This window comes from Thamnophis sirtalis, unplaced genomic scaffold (assembly GCF_051295495.1).
Source record: "Thamnophis sirtalis isolate CommonGarterSnake01/CBP01778 unplaced genomic scaffold, rThaSir2_p1.2 scaffold_4, whole genome shotgun sequence".
NCBI classification, from domain to species: domain Eukaryota; kingdom Metazoa; phylum Chordata; class Lepidosauria; order Squamata; family Natricidae; genus Thamnophis; species Thamnophis sirtalis.
In genome coordinates, this window is record NW_028261384.1 from 70823029 (window position 1) to 70845077 (window position 22049).

Here is a 22049-nt window from a genome sequence, read left to right on the forward strand (position 1 = left end):
AATGGTTGATTCACATCACACATCTAAGCAAAACTGAAGTACAATCTATTTTCCTTTTTTTAAAAAAAACCTCTCAATTTGTATTACTGTTTTCATCCAGTCCCCATCCAGAAATGGCAAGAAACTCTGGTGTCATTTTTTTTAAGCAACCATGGACAGATATTGCTCATACTAGGCTTAATATTATTGGCCAAGTTTCTTATTGGCCATGCTAACCAAGAGGTGCTCTGGTCATTGTTAACCCTGCTGCAAAATTTATGTGTGCATATATCCACACATACGAAGAGATACAATATAATCTTATCTCCTTCAGATTGCCAATTATTTTGCATGACACAGACATTCTGCCTTTAAATGCTTACGTGGTTTCAATGGCTAAACTTCTGCTCGCTGAACCTACTATTCAAAACCAGTAATTCTGCAAGGAAAGAGGATGGGAATGGGGATATTTCAAAAACTAAACACATATCCTAAAAGAAAATCCACCTGCGACAAAGCATTGAGTGGAACTTTTATAAGCTTTAGAATAAATGAAGGCCCTTGGAGGTCTTCTGGCCCAGCCCCTGCTCAAACAGGAGAACCTATACTAGAGGTCTTCAAACTTGGCAACTTTAAGACTTGTGGACTCCAACTCCCTGAATTCTCCAGACAGCTATGGACTTCAACTCCCAGCTATGCTGGCTGGAGAATTGTGGAAGTTGAAGTCCACAAGTCTTAAAGTTGCCAAGTTTGGGGACTCCTGATCTATACTATAGTAGTATATACATATAGTATACTATACCTATATCAAAGAAAACTCCAATGAGTTTAACAACACCCATATTTCCAAGGCTAGAAACGGAAGATTGCAATGCGAGCTCCCTCCTGCTGGTAACCCAAACCTCCCTAACCAAAATCCACACCACCAAAAGAGAGTGACCGCACTTCTGCTCATCACCCCCTCCCCCATTACTTTTACCCAGCAGCGTCTCCATGCAAAGGAAAAGGATGGCACGAAATATGTGACCATTTTTTAAACAAGTGGATAAGCTCAAGTAGAATTCGATTGGTGAGTTCCCCCCCCCCCTAACAACACCATGCACGATCTCCCCGCTCACCGACAGTTTTAAAAAAAATCTTTTCACAAACCAAGCCGGTCGGTTAAGATGCCAGCAGTGTTGGGGAGCAGGAGATTGAAGCGGCGCATGCACATTTCCTGGGAGGAAGGCGGTGACTGGAGAGGAGGGTGGTGACATTGCTTAAGGGGAAACCCGCAGCTATTTCCAAGTTTGTTTGGGTAATTTGGTCCTTCTGCCCGCGCTAATGGACTTTAAACAGTCCATCTTCTGCTCAGCAAGTTTCCCCTTTCCATTTGAGAATTAGTTAAGGGGAAGCTACCTACCAGCCCTCTGCAGCCAACACCATACACGATCTTTTTACCTCACCTTCTTAGCACCCCCTTTTGCCCCCCTTGCCTCTTAGCAAGGGGGGCAGCAGGATGACCCCCCTGTCATCCCACCGCCTCCCAGTGGTCGTGAACCACTGCTATACATTTATACTTTACAGTCTTTATAATTTCCAGTTTACTTTCCCAATTGTCCAAATTTAAAAGTCTTATTTGTCTTTTCTTCTCCCCACCCCTTTCTATCACTTTTCTTCTTTTGCCTTGTAGAATGATCTATTAATTGATGTTAGTAAATCAAATCCAGCTTGGCCCATCAGGTTTCTTCAAATCTTTCAAATCCACCTTTCAATGAACAGTTTGAATAAAGTTTTAGTATTTATATTCAGTTTGCTTTAAAGATCTTCAAACAACTCAGTAGATATTTCCAAGCATTCAAATTGCCTACTAAGATAAAGTCAAGGTCAGATAGCCTTCCAGGTGTTGTTTGTTTTCTCTCCTTTCATCACTTTAACTTAAATTTCCCACATTGCAATAATCTTCTTCCTCCAGTAGATGGTTCCCCTACTCCCAATTCCAGTGGTCAACAGAAAGTAAAAAACAAAACAGCTGACTATCAACCATTGGGGGGGAGGGTGTTAAAGATAGAGTTTAGAAAAGTAATTTCTCCAAATAATCACTTTTCACAATGTTGTTCAACTTTTTCCAGGCTTTCTGTGTTTTAAAGCATTATTTAGATATTTCTTTTGCATCTAAGTCTTTAGTCTTTAATCCTTCTCCATAAATCCAATCACTGCTTTCTTAATGTTTAGAGATTGTTTTTTGGAATTTTTTACTTGGATTAAATCTTTAAGGTAAAAAAGATGAGGTTATCTCATCCAGTTTCACTGCTCTGTCCATGGACTGCTCCAGCACAAGAATTTAGTATCCCGGTTGTCCCAGCTTGTAACTGACCAAAATGGCCATCATCCTTGCTGCTGTTCAGGAGAGCTTTCTTCAGATCAACAAGGAAATTGTGATTTCCGTGTGATCGATGAAGCACCTCTCCTTTCTTCATCACCCTTCCAGGGTGGCTTGATCCCATAGGGTCTCCCAGCAAGCAGTTGCCAGCTGCATTTCACGGAGCCCAGCACAGCTCCGCTGTTCCCACTGCGACGTCAATTGGAAGTCCAGCTGGTTTCTTTTGTATGTCCAGTGTAGGATTTTTTTCCCCATATTGTTCTTGTAGCATTTTTAAATCCACTTTCAGATCAGTCTCAATCTTGTTCAAAAATATTCTTCCATAAGCCAAGCATTAAAATAGTTTGCTTAAAGTCTTGTCCTTTAATTATAATCTTTAGTGCCTTCCACTTTCCTCTACACCTGGATATATAAGATGACAGTGATTCAATCTTATGCATGAAGAAATCAGCTAAGATTGGACCTAAAGAGATTCCCATAGCAAACCCGTCAATCTGTTGAATTTTTAACCCAAACACTCTGCTCAAAAGGTTATCTAAGGTGTTTTATTGACAGACAAGTAAAATAAGAAAACAAAGCCGGCACTTCCAACTGCTAGTAAAATGAAGGTATTTATAGAGCTGCCCCTGACAATTTGACGCTTAAACACCTTAATTGAAGCAACATTCAATATGGTTGAGTTTAATATATTACATCAAACCCAGATGCTACCACTGCCACTAATTAAGGAAGCACCAAAACTCATTGTGTTTACCAATTTGTTTGTAATTACGGAGACAAATACATCAGCAGAAAGAGAGCTGGTATTCAGCCGGTCTTGACCAGTTCTCCCGAACTGGTAATAACAATTATGCACAGTTCGACAAACCAGCAAATGCCACCACTGGCTCGCCCCTCCCCGCCCCTCACTCACTCCTTTTCGCGCCTTGCCTGCCTAGAGTCAAGCTCATGGCACAGCTGGTGTTCTCTGGTTCCCTCGTTTGCCTCAACTACACTGCCTAGCTGATCTCTGCCTTCTCTCCAGCTCCCTCCCCCATGGGCAAGCCATGCTTGTCTGCCTTCCCTGCTCCCTTCCACGTGGGTTCGCCATGTTTGCCTGCCATTCGCCATGCTGGCAGCTCCCTTTCTCATTTCCCTATTGAACGCAGCACCCAGGATCCTCTTTAATGGGGAGGGGAAACAGAGCAGCCAGCATGAGGGAAGGAAGCAGCTGTTTTTCTTTGCCTGGCGTTCGCCTTCCACTCATGCCAGCAGCTGCCTTTCTTATTTTCCTATTGAGAGCAATGTCCAGGATCCTCTTTGATAGAGCGCGCACCTAAGGTTTCCCCCCTTGCAGCCAGCCACTGTGACAAAGGAGAAAAAAAACATCGGGAGAGGCTTGGGGCTGAGAAAAATAAGCATTGCAAAATTTTTTAAAAAGAGTTTTTGTTAGTTTGCACTTTGCAGCTTACTATCACAAAGTTTGTTTGTGTGTGTGCATACGGTGTGTATGTGGGTGTGTCTGTGTGTGTGTGTCTGTGTGTGTGTGTGTGTGTGTGTGTGTCTGTCTGTCTGTCTGTCTGTCTGCCTTGGGTTGAATAAGCCAGATGGCAATGGCCAGTTTCATCCAAAGGAGTTTTTGTTTTGGGAGGGTCGGGGAGAGAAAAAGAGAGAGAGGGGGGGGGGTGGAGGAGAGAAAAGAAAGAGACAAAGAAAGAGAAAGAAAGAAAAAAGAAAGAAGGAAAGAAAAAGAAAGAAAGATAGAAAGAGAAAGAAAGAGGGAGGGAGGGGAAGGAATGACATATAGTTGGATGGATGGATGGATGGATGGATGGATGGATGGATGGATGGATGGATGGCGGGAGGGATGGATGGATGGATGGATGGATGGATGGATGGATACATGAAGGGAGGGAGGGAGGGAGAAAAGGGAGAGGAAGAAAGGACCACAAACCCTGGCACTAGACATGGCTTAAGAAAATGCTTTGAAACAGCACAGCAATCTAGGGCTGAAAGGGATCTCAGAGGTCATCTAGTCCAACCCTCCGCTCCAGAAGGAAACCTTATATTATCTGGATTATTTTGGTTCCTCTAACAGAGAGGAAAATTGCCAGAAGGAGGAAGGAGTTTACTAGGACAAGGCCGACAGGCAGAGGAAAATGGAGATAGTCCTTGACTTATGATCACAATTGAGCCAAAAATTTTGGTTGCTAAGCAAGAGCATTGTTAAGTGAGTTTCACCACATTTTACTCAATCCATGACATCTCCTGGCTCTAACAATCATGCAGACTAGGGAATAAAATCTGAAGGCGTGTGTAATATTCTAATATACAGAAGTTACAGTTAAATGTGTGGCAGAAAATGGACTCTGGGTGTGTTTTTCCAAATGCAGCGAGGTTGAATGTGTGTGTGTGTGTGTACATACACATACAGTATATAGTAGATATTGTATCTTTTTGTGTGCCTATACACACTATTCTATGTAATATGTATATACACAAATGGCATATACATACATACATACATACATACACACACACACACACACACACACACACACACACACACACACAAAATTAAATAGCGTATTTTGGATGTTCAGTAATAGTAAATAAATAGACAGGGAATTTGTTAAGGCCTGTGAGGCGAGGCAAGGCACCCCTTGATGTGAGTGACATCAAGTTGGCCCACCCAATCACGACCACCAAGCCATGCCCATCGAGTCACATGACCACCAAGCCACGCCTACAGAACCGATAGTAAAAAATTTGAATCCCACCACTGAGCTGCAGAACTGATAGGTGTTTGGCTTTCAGAATAAAGGAGCATCCAAAATGGGTCCAGACAGTGTTGAGTATTCCAACAGCAGCAAATCATGGCCATAAAATGCCTTCTTCGGCCATTGTGAGACACTTACTATCTACAGACCACCAAGTGGATCCAAACTCTGCGTTTAAAATTTTCTTGCGCCATAGGAATTGTTTCCTGCGGTTTGCTGAAGTGGTTGCCATTAACCGTTAGCAGCCTCCCTTGTGCGTGCAGAAATGGCTTTAAGTCAATCTACGCCTTCTGTGGGTGCAAGGCTTGCCACTAGTTGCTTTCCTGCATACTTTATAGGCTTAATTAATGCTCTTGCTAGATCTTATATTTGAGGCTGATTTTAACCGTGTTATTGTAATGTAGATACTGATGAGTAAATACAAAATGCTTGCATCTACCTCTTTTTGTATCTTGGCTGCATTGTTTAAATTATTAAAAGGGACTAATTATTTTAACTTTCATTTTCATAATATATTCTTCACTAGGTGTTTTTTAAGCAAATCTGAAAGTTATAACTGGCTTAAAATGTATCAGTATGTCTTTTATTTGTTCATTTTCCATTTTCAAATTCAGTAAGAAGTTATATACCTTAATTAATTTTTCATCAAAGTTCATCAGTGTGTGATCAAAGGATACTTGTCCTTTATAGAAACCGTACTTTTTCATGTCTGAATCATATTTTGATTGCTACAATTAGGAAAAAAATTGGCCATGATATAGAACTAGAGAAATGGCAAAACGTATGGGAAAGGAATTATAAAATAACAATGGAGATTTCTCATAAAGAAAATCTATATAAAATGTTTAATAGATGGCATCTACCACATGCTAGATTAGCTAAAATATGTTAGCTAACATGTTTAAAAATATGTCTAATAAATGTTGGAAATGTAACCCAAAAATGGGCACATTTTATCATTTGTGGTGGACTTGTGTCAAAGCAAAAAAAAATTAAAAAACTTGATAAGAAAAGTATGTATTTAATATCACATGTCTTAACAGCAGCAAGGATTATTTTTGCACAATATTTAAAAAATGAATATATATCACGACGTGAAGAAATAGTCAAGAAGATACTAGATTGTGCAGAAATGAATACATTGACATTGAAAATTAAACAGAAAGAGGATGTAGGAGAATATTATCAAACATGGAATTGATTTTACCAATGGTTGGAAAAAGGGTGCAGATTAAGAATGTAATTTGGATTGTAACCAAATTATATACTCAGACAACATGATGTTTATTAAGTACTAAGAATTGTATTTAATATAAAATCATTAAAAGAAAATAAAGAAATGTATCAGCATGGATGGCTAATTGCAACTTTTGGGGATTCCATAGGAGTGCTGTGTTTAAATCAGTGGTGGGATTCAAATAATTTAACAATGGTTCTCTGCCCTAATGATTGGCTGGGTAGATGTGGCCGGGTGATCATGTGACTGGGTGAGCATGGCCAATTCAACATCACTCATCACACCCAGCTCCATCTCCCAGCCACTCACCTTAAAGGCAAAGGTGGGATTCAGCTAGTTCAGACTGGTTCAGGCTAATCCCACCACTGGCTGGATCCACCCCTGCCCATTTTTCGGCCCGTTTTGAAGCCCACAAGTCTTAAAGTTGCCAAGGATAGTTACCCCAAGATAGATAAATAGTTGTTCTCATAGGTCAGTGTTTTTCAAATTTGGCAACTTTTAAGATGTGTAGACTTCAACTTCAGAATGCTGTCCTGGCAATGTCTACACATTTTAGGATTGCACTTTTGAAAAACCTTGTCAAAAATGGGCAAATTAAGATCCTTTTTAGCGATCTGTATTTTGGTCTCCTTTTAAAAAAATATATTACAGATTATCCTGAGCAGCATATCTATGAAGAAGATTCTAATAGAAATATGCTTTATGCATAAAAATAAAGAAAGGCACCTAAGGATCACTAATCTCCCCATCTTCATGGACCATAATTTATGAGAAGTTCACAATGATCTCAACAGAAGCTTTCCTCAGCTCTGCTTTGCTTGCATATGCAATAGCTATGTTCTGTCATTAAGCTATCATCATTCTAGCCCAAAAAATAGACACAAAGTTCTCTCAATCACAAGAATTGTTCTCCATTCTCTTTATTTATAGTATGGGACCCTAAAAATAGATACAAAGTTCTCCCAATCATAAAACTGTCCTCCTCTGCCTTTATTTATATTCTGGAATAATCAGATAATGAGGAAAACTGAGCAGAGAGATACATGGGGAGACATTATTATTGATGTGATTTATCCTAGAACTGTTATAACTGGAAAAAGGGACTTTTACACTGATACTTCCTTCCCTATCCCACCCCATTACTTTTTTTGGGCGGGTCTCTTTGTTTTCCTCCATCCTTTCCTTGATTTCCTTCCAAAGAGTCTGCTTGTTGTCCAAATAAATGTGCTAGAGACAGATGTGTGTTTTAAAGCACAACTTGTTTTGCAAAGAGATGTACACTGGTATAAGGAAAAGGTCCAAGTTGGGTGGAAGGATTTTTGAACCTCTTTCAAGTTTATTTTCTCAGAATTGGTTCTAAAACTGGACATAAAGTTTATTAGTACTAAAATTGTAATTGGAGCAAAGAAGGAACCAAGGGGCTTTAGGAAGACAACATTATGGCAATTCAAATTTTGATGAAATTTTTTGTTCTCCTTATTTTCATATGTTGGCTTTAAATCAACCCAAAGGCATTACATTTATTCAACATAATCTATATATGTGGTATAGGAACTTTTTTTTTCACAAAACATTTTTTTTGCTATAGTCCAGGTGTTACTATGCTTATACTATTTCATATAGTATATACTATACTATATAATATACTATTTCATATGCGTAATCATCCAAATTCAGAAGGGGGAATATGTTTTGGGGTGAAGACTCACTTTGTGTTTGCCAGCAAATGTTTAAAAGATTTGTGCAGCGGGGCAGGAAAAAGCACAATGGATGTGAGGTATTGAGAGGCCTGAAGTGTGAGCCCACAGAAGCTACGAATTCCTCTTCCCCTTTCAAATCCAGACTGTTGTACAGCTTCAAGAGAGGTAAATGAAGATTTGAAATCAATTTTTTTGGGGGGAGCTGTTTTGGGGCCATCTTCTGGGATCATTTTTGGTCATTTTCCAGCCTGTTTTTTGGACATTTTCTGGCACATTTTTTGGTCATTTTGGATTCCAAACAGCCCCCAAAATGGCATGAAAATGGCTGAAAAATGGTCCAAGAAAAGGCCAAAAACGGCCCAAAAAGCAAGCAATCAAACCAGTAGTGGGATTAGACAGTTCACTGAACTGGGCAGTATTTTAACAACCAGTTCGTCCGAACTAGTCCAAACCGGCTGAAGCCCACTTTTGGTTTAAGTACCATATTTTTTGGAGTATAAAACATGCCCTTTCCCTCAAAAAAAGAGGATGAAAATCTGGGTTTTATACACTGAATACAGCATTTTTGGTCTCCCAAAACACCACCCTGCACATCCCATTTTTCACAAAAACGGACATGCAGAGAGTTTGAGAGGCCTGCAAAGTGTTCCTGGGGACTGGGGAGAGCAAAAACAAGTGAAAACAGGCCTGTTTTTCACAAAAAATGGGTGGATTTGCCCTCCCCAGCTTCCAGGAGCACTTTGCAGGACTCCCAAACTCTCTGCATGCCCTGTTTTTCACATAAAATGGGGTGTGCAGAGGGTTTGGGATGCCTGCAGAGTGCTCCTGGGGGCCGGGGAGGGCAAAAACTTTTTTAAATTCACCTCTACAAAATCTTGGTGAGTCTTATACTCCGGTGCATTTTATAATCCAAAAAATATGGTAGCTATGTTGACAACCAATTTATTTTCGTCTCTGTAAAAGGCATAGGGAATGGCTTGACAGATAGGAAATGATGCTATCAAGGCAATGGTCAGAAAAGCAGAGCTTGAGCCTAGGCCAGGAAAATAACTTAAGAAAACAACTCAAGAGAAACATTCTTCATTTCACATAGAATTAAAGGGTGAGGGAGAAAGAAACATATTCAGACTTCAGCAAAATTCTGCTACTATATCCATGACAATAAAAGTTGTCCTGGTTTATATGGGATTATTTCTTAGTCTGGTTTATTTTATAAGGATTTAAGTTCATTTTAGCTGCCCACTCTGGTATATAAAGTCTTGTATGGTTTAGGTATTCATAAGACCTCCTTCCCATGTACAGACATTTTTAAATTTTGGAGTGAGACTCCAACCATGCAGTCTTTATGAAATAATAGACTCTAGTATGAACAGCAAATTATGATTTTTCTGATATGTAACATGCTAAATTGTCACTGAAGTAGAATCAGTCTCTCTTCTTTTTGGACTTTAAATCTTCTCTTTTTACCCAACTGTTTTAGCTAAAAGTTTGGGTTTCTTGTAAACTACCTAGAGCCATTAATGTGGACTGCATTTCAATCTATCAATTCTTCAATCATTCATTCTTATCTTAATCATAATGCTGAGTTTCAGTGGCATGGCAACAAAAATTGCTGTATGAAGTGTACACAGAAGAATAAATTAAGTATAAATGTTATATTATTTTGAACACAGTATTTTAGGTTGCAATAGTCATATGGTAAATAATTTGTACTTACAATGTCAAACTTTTGTGTGATGTTTCCCTGGACATCTAACAAATAAACTTTGCCATAATGTGTTCCAAGTGCCAAAAACTAAATAGAAAAAATGGGAGAAATACATTATCCAGAGAAATTAGAATAGGGAGCGTACAACATACCATTTGCTTGTGCTAAATATTACTGTGATAATCTATATCAAGCATGAATCACATCATTTCCTGAACAGTCCTGAAACCTATCCAAAGAGTATAACAGCAAAATACAAATGGCATCTAAACAAGGATTCAATATAAAGCAAACACTTGAGAGTGAAATTGTAAAAATGTAAAACTGTCACTTAATGCATTCTTGAGCTCTTAAAACCTAGACAAAAATGAAATATTGCTATTTCAGCAATAGAAAAACCAGTTCTTCTGGCCCTTGCTATATCTGATCTTTAACTTTCAGAGGAATATTCATATAACCAGATGGACTGATAATACCGCATAATAGTTGTGACAACATTGGAGTGTATACCCTACACTTCATTTCTGTAAAGAATTAGAAGTGAAAGCAGCAGCAGCAGAATGACAACAACAACAACAAAATAGTAAAAATAGTTACAATTTTGTGACATTTCTGCCTGCAGATATTATGAGATTTTTGGCTTTTTTTTACCAAACTATGTTTGTATGTATTATAAAACTGTGGTGTTGGGTGGTGTTGGGCAAGTCAATCTTTCTTAGTCCAACCCACCTCATGGGGTTCTTCTGAGGAAAATAGGAGGAAGAGTATGTTTGTTTGCCTCAAGTTACTTATAAAGTAATAAAGGCCAGATTTTTTTTTTAAAAAAGATCTTTTTCTTTCCATGACTCTATTTATATAGTGAAGCCAAGTGAATTACTGTTCTCAACAAGCAACTATATTATTTTTACAAGTCTAGAAAACTATCTAAGCCCTATTTTTTTGAAAATGTCAGATCTCTCATTTAGCAAACCAGTCAAAAGTGAACAGTCAACAGGAGAGAGTTTTGCATTGCAAATTACAAAGTCTGCTCTGGTTTTACAGGCACAACTTTTAGACACAGATAGTTAGGAGCCAGCCTAGGGGAAAAGACAAATCTGACTGAAAGGTGCATAAAAGATATGTGCTGCATACACAGAATACTCAAAATAATGCAGAAGAGATTTAGGTGTTATTTTATCACAAAGATTAAAAAACAGATTTAAAATATATCAAAAAGTTTGTTACTGCTTGGTATAAAACAGAGTGCCTTTCCTTCCTTTGGCATTACTGAAGTGGTCAGACTGCTAAATTCTCTGTATTTCATTGCATGTGAACACGCTTCATTGCAGCCTATAATGAAATGCTCAAATTTACAGGCACTACTAAGCATGTCAGTCAAGCAGCACAATCTTTTTTTTTAATAACCTTACAGAAAGTCAAGGTTTAAAAGGATTTATCAAAATGGAATTGCTTAAAATGAAATTTCAGTTCAGGCACTTAAAATATGAAGCCACAGTAAAGAGAAGTCAAAAAAGGGAGAAAGAGAGGCAAAGAGAGAAGGGATTCATTAGAAATTCATCCCCTGCAATGCCTTTCACTCCTGCAAGGTTGCCTTTTTACAGAAATAAAAAAGTCTCCTGGGTTAAAAAAAAATCAATATAGTTAATAAAACATCAGGTGTGCAGACATAACTAGGTATGACTATTCCACTGCACAGGCCTACTTGAATGCACTGGGTGCCAGGACGAATAGTCATCCAATGCAGACAGCAGGTCCAGTGAAAATATGTTTTATCATTGGGTGGGGGTGGGGGAACACTTATGGAGGAAAAATAGTCTAAATGTAAACCAGATTTTATAATTTGAACAATGTAAAATGTTCTAATCGTAAAACACATCTATTGTAGATGCTACAGTGTTATTTCTTTTTATTTACTCATAGAGCAAGATGTAGGAAAGATACACATTCCATCTTCAATTTTTAGCCTCAGCATTGTGCAAGACAATTCCTAAAAGACTTTGTATCAGCTTCTAACATTATTGATCATCTCATAAATAGTCCAGTTTATAAAAGTGCTGTTACTAGAAACTACTTTATTATTATGTTGTTGCTTGTGACACTATAATTAGGAGACTTCCAAATATAGAAACACTTTATATTGTTTAAGACATTTTCTTCTTTAAAAAGGTAAATACCATACCTCCAGACTAAACATCAAAGCCCAAGAAACCTTTACAGAACTAATGATAATTAACAAGTACAATAAGTGAGCATCTCCCATCATAATCAGCAGGTGCATTAGAGATAGGTTGCTGCCGGATCAGCCAAATGAGTAGTAGCAGTAGCAGGAGGCTCCGCCCACTCACCCAGACACTTCTCCACACTCAGGAGCATGCCTGAACTAGTAGTAAAGAAATTGGCAATCCACCTCTGAGGTGCAGGCTAAAGGGAAGTAGAAAAGAGCATTTCCTTTGTTGAAGTACAATACAAAAATGTATACTTGATAAGCATCCATGGATATTTAATAATATATATGTAATATAACAATTGAATAAGTATTCAATATTATTGAATAATAATATATATTGTACTTCTAGACTGCCAATCTCCTTCAAGAAGGGACTCTGGGTGGTGTACAGTATAATATAAACATAAAACAGTACATAAATTAGAATTAAAATGTTACTCTGGGATTAATTAAAATTACAAGATTATAAAAATATAGCAAATTCAAAAAACAAAATAAATTCAAAGAAGGCAATTAACCTTGTTAAAACTGGTTAATGATGGCAGAGGGAGGGCTTTCATGGCACATAACTTGTATATGATTTTATTTAAGGATTTTGTTTGTCTTTTTTACAAAACATTTTAATGCTATTTCTCTCACAACATTCATTTTACAACTTGAATTTTTTTAAAAAACACTGCATCACCAATAATTGTATTTTGCAATTAAATCTCAGCAGCATGATCCTGTGAATGAATACAAGGAGACAGATGAATGGGCCCAAAGAGTGGCACAAAGCTTGAACAGTCCACATTTTTAGAGCCTCTAGGATAATTCTTTGGAACACCTGTAACTAAACCTTGATAGTGTGAATATTTGAAAAAATAGAAAATATAGAAATATGTAGCACTCTGGCTCAATCATTATTTGATTTAGAAACTTTCACATAAATTGCTTGAGAGATCTACATGTAAAAATTACTTCCAGGGTAACTCTTCATTCCATGAAGAGTTGAAAAAATCCTCACTATTGCCATCTATTAATTATATTTTGATTATGTACTACCTACGTGAATAATTATAATATAATTATAATTACAACATCATTATATAACTTATGTAACATTCATGAAACTTCAGTTAAAATGAATGAGAGAAAACTTAAAATACTTTGTTCAAGCAATGGAACCTTAGATTAATGAAAATAACTCACTGCATTTAGGGTCTAATGCAAATCTAAACTCTGATAAAAATATCAGCAAAACTATTGACTAGTAAATTGATATGGGAAATTACTCAGTAAAATTTAAATCCCAACCCTATACTTGTGTTCTATTTCCTCAACATAAGCTAAAGGTTCCCTTCACACATATGTGCTAGTCGTTCCCGACTCTTGGGGGTGCTGCTCATCTCCATTTCAAAGCCGAAGAGCCAGCACTGTCTGAAGATGTCTCCATGTTCATGTGGCCAGCATGACTAAATGCCAAAGGCGCATGGAACACTGTTACTTTCCTACCAAAGGTGGTTCCTATTTTACACTTGCATTTTTACATGCTTTCAAATTGCTAGTTTGGCAGAAGCTGGGGAAAGTAATGGGAGATCACTCTATTCTGCTGTGCTAGGGATTCGAACCGCTGAAGTGCTGACTTTTCTGATCGACAAACTTAACGTCTTAGCCATTGAGCCACCTCAATTTAGTGGCAATGAATAATGCCAAAAGACTATTTAAATATGAAAGAAAAAAACTACTTTCCCAGAACAAATTGTTTCTGAGCATGTATAACACCCTTATGCTCACCTTGCCATTTCCTGTCAGAACCCTAGAAAACAAGCTTGCAGGTTTCATTCTTCATTTGCACCTACTGGCATTAATTGCATGCTCACAAATTCTTATTGCTTATCTCAACATAACAAATAGAAATATAAGGAAGATAACCCATTTGCACATATTTTTCAAAATTAATAACTTACTTTCTCATGGATTGTCATGCAACTGGCTATATCCTTTTGAATGATTTCTCCAACTCCATTAGAAAGCCTTTCATACTTCAATTTGGGCTCTTCTTCACTGATATCTTCCTGTATTAAGAAACAGCTTAAGAATTTATTTTTTACTTTATTTTATTTGTGTGTGTGTGTGTGTGTGTGTGTGTGTGTGTGTGTGTGTGTGTGTGTTGTATTTGTGCTGATAAATAAATAAAGGGAGATTAGTCTCTTTATTTATTTATCAGCACAAATACAACACAAATGTAACAAAGGCAACAGTAAAAATATTGGGTTTCTGTCTGGATGGTCTCTTATGACAAGCCGATGGACAGAGAATGGAAGCAGTGAACTTCCTCCCATATTTGGGCATACCTTTAAGTATATACCTCCCACCCTGGCTGGCTGATAAAAGGAGTCGTTCTCTGTAGCTCAAAGGGTTAACTCCCTGCCTGGGAGGCAATAGAGCACAGGTTCGAATCCCATAAGGATATGGCTAGCTGATGAGAGCTAAATAGCTTGAAATAGATCTATACTAGTCTTCCTTTATTTATTTATCAGCATAAATAAAAACACAAATATAACAAAGGCAACAGTAAAAATATTGGGTTTCTGTCTGGATGGACTCTTGTGACGAGCCTAATGACAGAGAGTGGAAGTGTGACCTTCCTCCCACATTTGGGCATACCAGGGGTTGTGACTTTAAGTATATACCTCCCACCCTGGCTGGCTGATAAAAGGAGTCGTTCTCTGTAGCTCAAAGGGTTAACTCCCTGCCTGGGAGGCAATAGAGCACAGGTTCGAATCCCATAAGGATATGGCTAGCTGATGAGAGCTAAATAGCTTGAAATAGATCTATACTAGTCTTCCTTTATTTATTTATCAGCATAAATAAAAACATATATATATATATATATATATATATATATATATATATATATATATATATATATATATATATATATATATATATATATATATATATATATATATATATATATACACCTCTCAGTGTGTGTGTGTGTGTGTGTGTGTGTGTGTGTGTAAACCCCAAGCATAGAGAGACAGAAAGTACACATTGTGATTCCTTGGGACCCTCAAGGCACAATCAGGTCTTGAAGGAATCAGTTCCTCATAATTCTTATGTACATGTATTTGGCAATTCTAGTAGTTTTAACCATATCAGGGCCATAAGGTATGAGGTTGAAGACTGTTCTGTTCCCTTTTCTTTTTTTAATTAAACATTTTTTAAAAAGTTTTACAAATATATATCTCCCCTCCATTGTTGAATAGTAGGTAAATCTTTCTTCTTCCAGTACTGCGCCAACCAACAGTCTTGCTGCCGTTGTTAGGTTCAAAATCAAATTAGTCTTTATAACTGTACAATCAATAGTTATACCTGACAAGAATAACTGGGGAGTAAACTTTATCCTTTTTTTAAAGATATTTTGCATAATCCACCATATTTTTATCCAAAATGCTTTGACCTTTTTACAAGTCCACCATATATGATAATATGTAGCATCAGCACATTCACATCTCCAGCATTTAGGTTGTAAATTTGAATTGAATTGAATTTCCTTTATTTGTATGCCGCCCTTTTCCCTGGGGGGACTCAGGGCGGCTCACAATTCAAAAGGGAGGGGGGGAAGACAAACAGTATTCCAATATGGAAACAATACAACATATTAAAAGAGAGCACAACAGTCACACAATTCGGGTGGGGTTGGAATCTTAACCCCAGGCCAGCCGGGACAGCCAGATCTTCAAAGCGGTGCGGAAGGATTGGATACATACAAGCCAATTTTTGGGGATCTAAATGCCATCTATAAAACATCTTGTAGAAATTCTCTCTCAGATTTTGGCTTTGCGTAAATTTTACATTTCTTACATTATTGGTTCTTCAAAATTTTGTGCCCACTTTATCATACAGTCTTTAACTAATTCTGTTTCAGAATCTATTTCTATCAATATATTATATAACCTTTTTATATGCATTTGACTTTGATCCCTAATTTGTTTCACTTTCCTCTTTTAATACATTCAGAGGTTTTAGCTGTAATATACCTCTTTCTATATTAAGAAGCTGTCTGTATGTGATTACCTCGTTTTTTTCTATGCTTATATTCTCTATTGCGTGTCTGGAAATTGCCCACATAGGTATCTTATCATTTAATTTATGTTGATATTTTTTCCAGACACGTAATAGAGCATTCCTTTAAATATGACTTTTAAAAGTCTTATCCACCTTCTTGTCATATATCAGATAAGCATGCTAACCGTATACCAAATCATGCCCTTCAATGTTCAGTATTCTATCCTCTGTTGAGTTGATCCAATCACTAATTATTGATAAAACTACTGCTTCATAATATAATTTTAGATTTGGCATTTTCAAGCCTCCTCTCTCCTGTACATCTTGCATTATTTTAAGTTTTATTCTCTGTTTCTTCCCTGCCCAGACAAATTTATTAATACCCTTCTACCATTCAAGCAAATTTGCGTCTTTTTTAAGTATTGGTATCATTTTAAAAAGAAATAAAAACTTAGGCAGAACATTCATTTTTACTGCTGCTATCCTTCCCAACAAAGACAGTTGTAGTTTTTCCCATTTTTCATCTCTACCTGCATTCTATGTCATAATGGTTCATAATTATATAATTTCCCATTTGAAGTTGTACTATAAACTCCTAGATATTTAACCTTTTTTACTATCTCACATCCTGTTATTCTTTCTAATTCTTCTCTTTGATTTGTGTTCATATTTTTAACTAACATCTTAGTTTTCCCTAGATTTATTTTAAACCCAGATACTTGACCATATTGATTAATCATATTCATTAAGGCCTTAGTAGATTTCCCTGGTTGGGTTAAAGTTACAACCAAGTCATCCACAAATGCTCATAATCTATATTCGTGATGTCTAATCTTAATTCCCTGCAAATCATCTGACACCCCCCCCCGTATTTTATTCAGCAATAATTCCAGGGTTATAATAAACAATAATGGTGATAGGGGGCAACCCTGTCTTGTACCTTTCTCGGTTTTAAATGGTTCTGTTAAACTTCCATTGACTATAATTTGTGCTGTTTGTTCCTGATATATTGCATTGATTGATTATGGAAAATACTGTCCAATTTGCATCTTTTGCTTTGTTTTCATTAAAAATTGCCAATTCACTCGATCAAATGCTTTCTAGGTGTCTAGAAATATAAGCGCTGCAGGGACTTGGTTATTCTTTCCCAAATATTCCAATATATTAACAATTTGTCTTACATTACTTCTCATTTGTCTCCCTTGTATAAAACCAGTTTGATCATTATGAATCAGTTGCTGAATTACCAACATCAACCTATTCACTAGTATTTTGGTAAAAAATTTATAATCTGCATTGAGTAATGATATAGGCCCATAATTTTTTGGTTGACTAAGATCTTGATCTTCTTTGGGTATCAAGGATATGAAAGCTGTTCTCCAAGATGGGGGTACCTTTCCTTCCACTTGGATTCTGTTAAATAATTCCTTAAGGGGTTCTACCATTTCTAATTGTAAATTTTTATAGTTAACCGCTGTCAAACCATCTGTGCTTTCCCAGCCTTTAACTGTTTAATTACCTGGAGGATTTCCCCCGAAGTTATTGGTTGATTCAATCTCTCCCTTTGCTCATCCTTAACTATAGGTATTTTTTCTTTGTCCAAGTATCTATCTATATCTAAGCCCTGTATTTTATCACCCGTGTACAATCCTATAAAAAATTCAAGGAAGGCTTTTTGGATCATATCCTGTTGGTAAACTTCTTTTCCTTTATAATATATTTTTTGTATATTATGAGATTTTTGTTTCTTCCTGGTCATGTATGCTAACCATCTACCTGGTTTATTTGCATTGCAGAAAGTATTATGTTTAGCATATAACAAATTAGTAGCCACCTGGTCTGATATCAGCATGTTAAATTGCGCTTGTAATAGGGTAATTGCCTCTTTAATCTTCCTATCCCCTGGGTTTGATATTAACTCCTGCTCTTTCTTCCTAATCTCTTCCTCTAGTTCCTTTCTTTTTTTTCCCTGTCTACGTCTATGTAAATTATTTAAATTTATTAGAACTCCTCTCATGTATGCTTTGCTTGCATCCCAAACCATTTCCATAGATGTACCCTTGTTCATATTAAAAACAAAATATTCTGTGAGCAATTTTTACATTCATTGACATTTTTCTCATATCTAAATAAATTTTCATTTAATCTCCAACACCTTCTAGATTCCTTCCCATATTCCAATTCCATCCAGACCGGGTTATGACCTGTTAAAGCTCTGGAACATATCTTCGTCTTCTTTACCTTAGAAAGCAAATCATTTATAGTTAGTATAAAGTCAATCCTAGAAAAAGATTGATGTCTATCAGAAAAAAATGTAAAGTCCTGTTCTTTAGCATTCCTTTCTTGCCAAATATCTCTTAGCTCCAAATCATCCATCATATCGAAGAAAGACTTAGGTAGTTTCGCACGTGTTTGGATATTTTGCAAAAGACCCTTCTTATCTTTCTTGGTAATCAAAACTTTATTCCAGTCACACATTAATATGCAGGATCTGTAGTCTCATTGTATTAACTTGGTAAGGAGCATCTTGTAGAATTTTTCTTGTTGTTGATTAGGGGCATATACTCCCATTAAGAGTATCTTTTTCCCTTCTAATAATAGTTCTATTGCAATATATCTTCCTTGAGAGCCTGCTTCAATTAGTTCAGCCTTTATGTCCTTTCTTAGGTATATAACTATACCATTTTTCTTCTCCGAGGCGGCCACAAAATGTTGTCCCAGTCTTGCATACATCAAATATTTCTGATCATTTGTGTTTCTTGCAGGCAAATTATATCATTTTTGAATTGTTTCAAATAATGATTTATTTTTTTCCTTTTCTGTGGTGAATTTAAGCCATTGACATTCCAAGTTAAAAATTTAATTGTCATCTTTAGCTCCCTGAAGCTTTTTAAGAGCCACCTGGAAATCCTGTAATTTGATTTTCGGCCTGGCTCCTCCCACCACTTCTGAGCTTGTATTTATGCCTTCTTGAGCTGTTGTCTGGACTTGTTGCTGGGCTTGTTGCTTCTTTAGTTCTTGTTCCTTATGTTTGGTAGCCGTTCGGGTTTGTCTTTGCTCCTTAACTCCTTCTAACTCCACCAGGGGATTCAAAACTTGGGCCACCTCCCATGATCCTTGGGCATCTTGCTATCTCCTGCTTTCTCCCTTTGTTTAGATCCTGGAGATGAGGGATAACCAGCCTTTAGTACGTTGCTGTAAAAATCTCTGGCTTTCCAAACTGAGTTAAGACGGTGTCTTTGTCCCAGGTAGTTGACCACTAATCTGGCTGGGGCCTCCCATCTGTATTGTATCTGGCGGTTTTTGAGTTCATCCACTAGTAATGCATAGTGTTTTCTGGATCTCAACATTTTGGGTGGAATTTCCTTCAATACTATCACCTCCTAGCCCTCAATCTGCAACGTGGTTTTATAGGACTCTTGTAGTATCAGGTTCCTTATATTCCTTGTGGCAAAATAGACTACAATGTCTCTTGGAAGTTGTTTCTGTCTGGCAATCCATGAGTTAACGCGGTATATTTTGTCTAATTGCCAGTCATAGTCCATTCTTGGTTGACCTACTAATTGATCAAAGGTTTCTGAAAGAATCTCCTTCAGGTTTTCTTGATTATTCTCTTTAAGGCCTCTTATTCTCAGAGCAAGTTCCATCTGCCTATATTGTAGCATTGTGATTTAAGTTTCTGCATCGTAAACCTTGTTTTGGATTTCCTCCACTTTATTTGCTAAATTAACATTAGACTCGTTAATTTCTTCTACTTTATCATCCAATAGAGATACGTAGCCAGACAAGCCTTTAAAGGCTTCCACAATATCTTCTCTGATCTCTTGGTTGCGAATCTGGATTAGCTCTTTAATCCCCAAAATCTCCTCCGAGACCTCCTTGAAGGCAACAGAAACGTTTTCCTGTATTTTAAGTTCTAAAGCAACTGCATGGTCTTTTAGAGCGTCATTTAAGACTCGTTGCAGCACCTCTTGGGTTAAAACTTCTGCAGCAGGAGGAGGGGGGATAATAATGACTGTAATTTATTTGTCGGTGCTAGAGAGCTTCCAGCACTCTTTGAGGCCATTGTTGTTTTAAATTGTTTTGAAGCCATTTCTAACCTTCAATTAAGCTTATCTTCCACCAGATTGTTAAGTCCAAACAAACTGCTTATTCCAATTATTACTCTTTTAACTTGTTAATAAATCAATGCTGTTTTAAGTGATCTTAAGCTCTTTAGTAGTTTGTTAAATTACGATTCAGCCCCGCCTTCAAGACTCCGGCCCCATTTTATCTTCTGTCTCGTTAGTTTTAATAGAAGGAATTTTTAGAAAATGGAGCTAAAGTTTAAATATACCTATAGTTGTGAATTCTCCGGTATTTGCTCTGCCTGCTTTTTGCTCAGATGTAAATCAAAAGTTGTGCAGGGGTGATCGTGAGCCTTGGATTCTTCGGAAAAGCAACTCGGCATACTCCTGGGTGCAGAGTATGCCGAGTTGCAGGGGGGCTCACACCTTCCACACCCTAGAATTATCTCCTGGGGGGGGTTAATGGAGCTCTCCCCAAGCTCAGCAGCTCTCCCTTTTCCTCTTCACCCGAGGAAAGGGTTATCAAACTGTCAGTCGGCTGATATACACTGTCCAAACAGTGTAACCCAGAAGCCTTCTGTTCCCTTTTCTTAACAACACTATGAAACAAAAAGCTAGCTATCACTACTTCACTATACCATTCATTTAATACAAAAATAAATTACATCAATTGCACCTGTACTATAAATGCTATGGTACTTAGTTATTTCTTGAAGTAAAATTGCAGAAGAATGTATATTCAAAAAGGAGACATTTTTAATGCTAAGCTGTGAGAATGTGATTTTTTTTAAAAAAAATTAAAATGGAAAACTGTATGACAGACAAATTCATTTATGAATGAAGGTGAATATGTGTGTCCCATGATAATGTTGCAGTATCCTATCTGGGTCAGTCACCAGGACCAAAGGTTTTGTCTCCCTCAGCAAGGAAAAAGATTGAAGCCTGGAAAACTGGCTGCTCACCATTCAACAGGAGTGCTGATTTACCACAGCCTATACTTAGAAGAGGAGGGAGCAAGCAAACAATGACTTAAAAGCCAGCCATCAACACACCCCAATTAACATCTAAAAAGCCACTTACAACAGGCACTATAAATACCACATACAGAACAGCACATACTCTACAGACATAGAGAGGAGTGTGTGTGTAGTCAATTTTAAGATGAGCTACAAAAGGCATCAATTAAAATCAATTTAAAATTTGAATTGGAGAGTAGGTGATTATTTGCAAATATGTGTGTATGAATGGATGGATGGATAGATGGATGCATGCATGCATGCATATGTTAGTTAAAAGTCCCTCTTTAAACATATTTTGCTGAAACCCCTTTGAATAAAGTTAAACATGAATCAACTTCAGATATGATACAGAAGGACATTTGCAATTAATCACCTACTCTCCAATTCAAGATTTTAATTGATGCCTTTATGGCACATCTTAAAACTGAAAATTTCTGTGCTTTTATTAGAAGTAATCAAATGAATTATGAAGTATACTGTCTTCTGGTTTACAGTGTTATTTAATTCAGCTTTTTCCTGCCTCCCAACAAGTCAGATAACAAACTTTTTTTAAAAAATCATGTTAAAAAAAATCAATGTATATTTTATGAAATACCAGCAGCTTTTCATATTGGTATTATATTGGTATACATTTTCTTAGTTTATCAGAAGAGAAAAAGTATCTTATTCAAAACTGGAAAAGCTATAGTTAAATTACAAAACCAAACTATTACAAAAGCATATATTGAAAGAAATATAGAGGCAATATGTGCAAAGAATTAGAAGAAAAAGATCAAGTTTCAAATTGTGATTCTTGCTGGGTAACTTTTGAAAAGCTATAATTTCTATAATCTCTCTGCCTCATAAAGCTACTTTGACACACACATGGGGCAGGGGGCCTTATGCTATCCCAGGTTCCTTAAAAAATGTAGTTTGAGAATGTAATAACTACAATG

At 36.9% G+C, this 22049-nt stretch overlaps 1 protein-coding gene across 3 annotated transcripts in view; it reads right to left on the bottom strand.

Annotated features, from left to right (window-relative positions):
- VPS41 (VPS41 subunit of HOPS complex) overlaps positions 1 to 22049 on the bottom strand; it is a 243433-nt gene that overhangs the window by 193495 nt on the left and 27889 nt on the right. For all 3 annotated transcript variants that reach the window (XR_015696388.1, XM_087713103.1, XM_087713102.1), the window contains exons 3-4: positions 13922 to 14029; positions 9755 to 9832 (exon numbers count right to left, since the gene is read on the bottom strand). Coding sequence is in view for 2 of the 3 variants with exons in the window: in XM_087713103.1 (XP_087569229.1) it covers positions 9755 to 9832; positions 13922 to 14029 (186 nt within the window). In the remaining variant the exon portion in view is untranslated. The remainder of the gene's footprint in view (positions 1 to 9754; positions 9833 to 13921; positions 14030 to 22049) is intronic.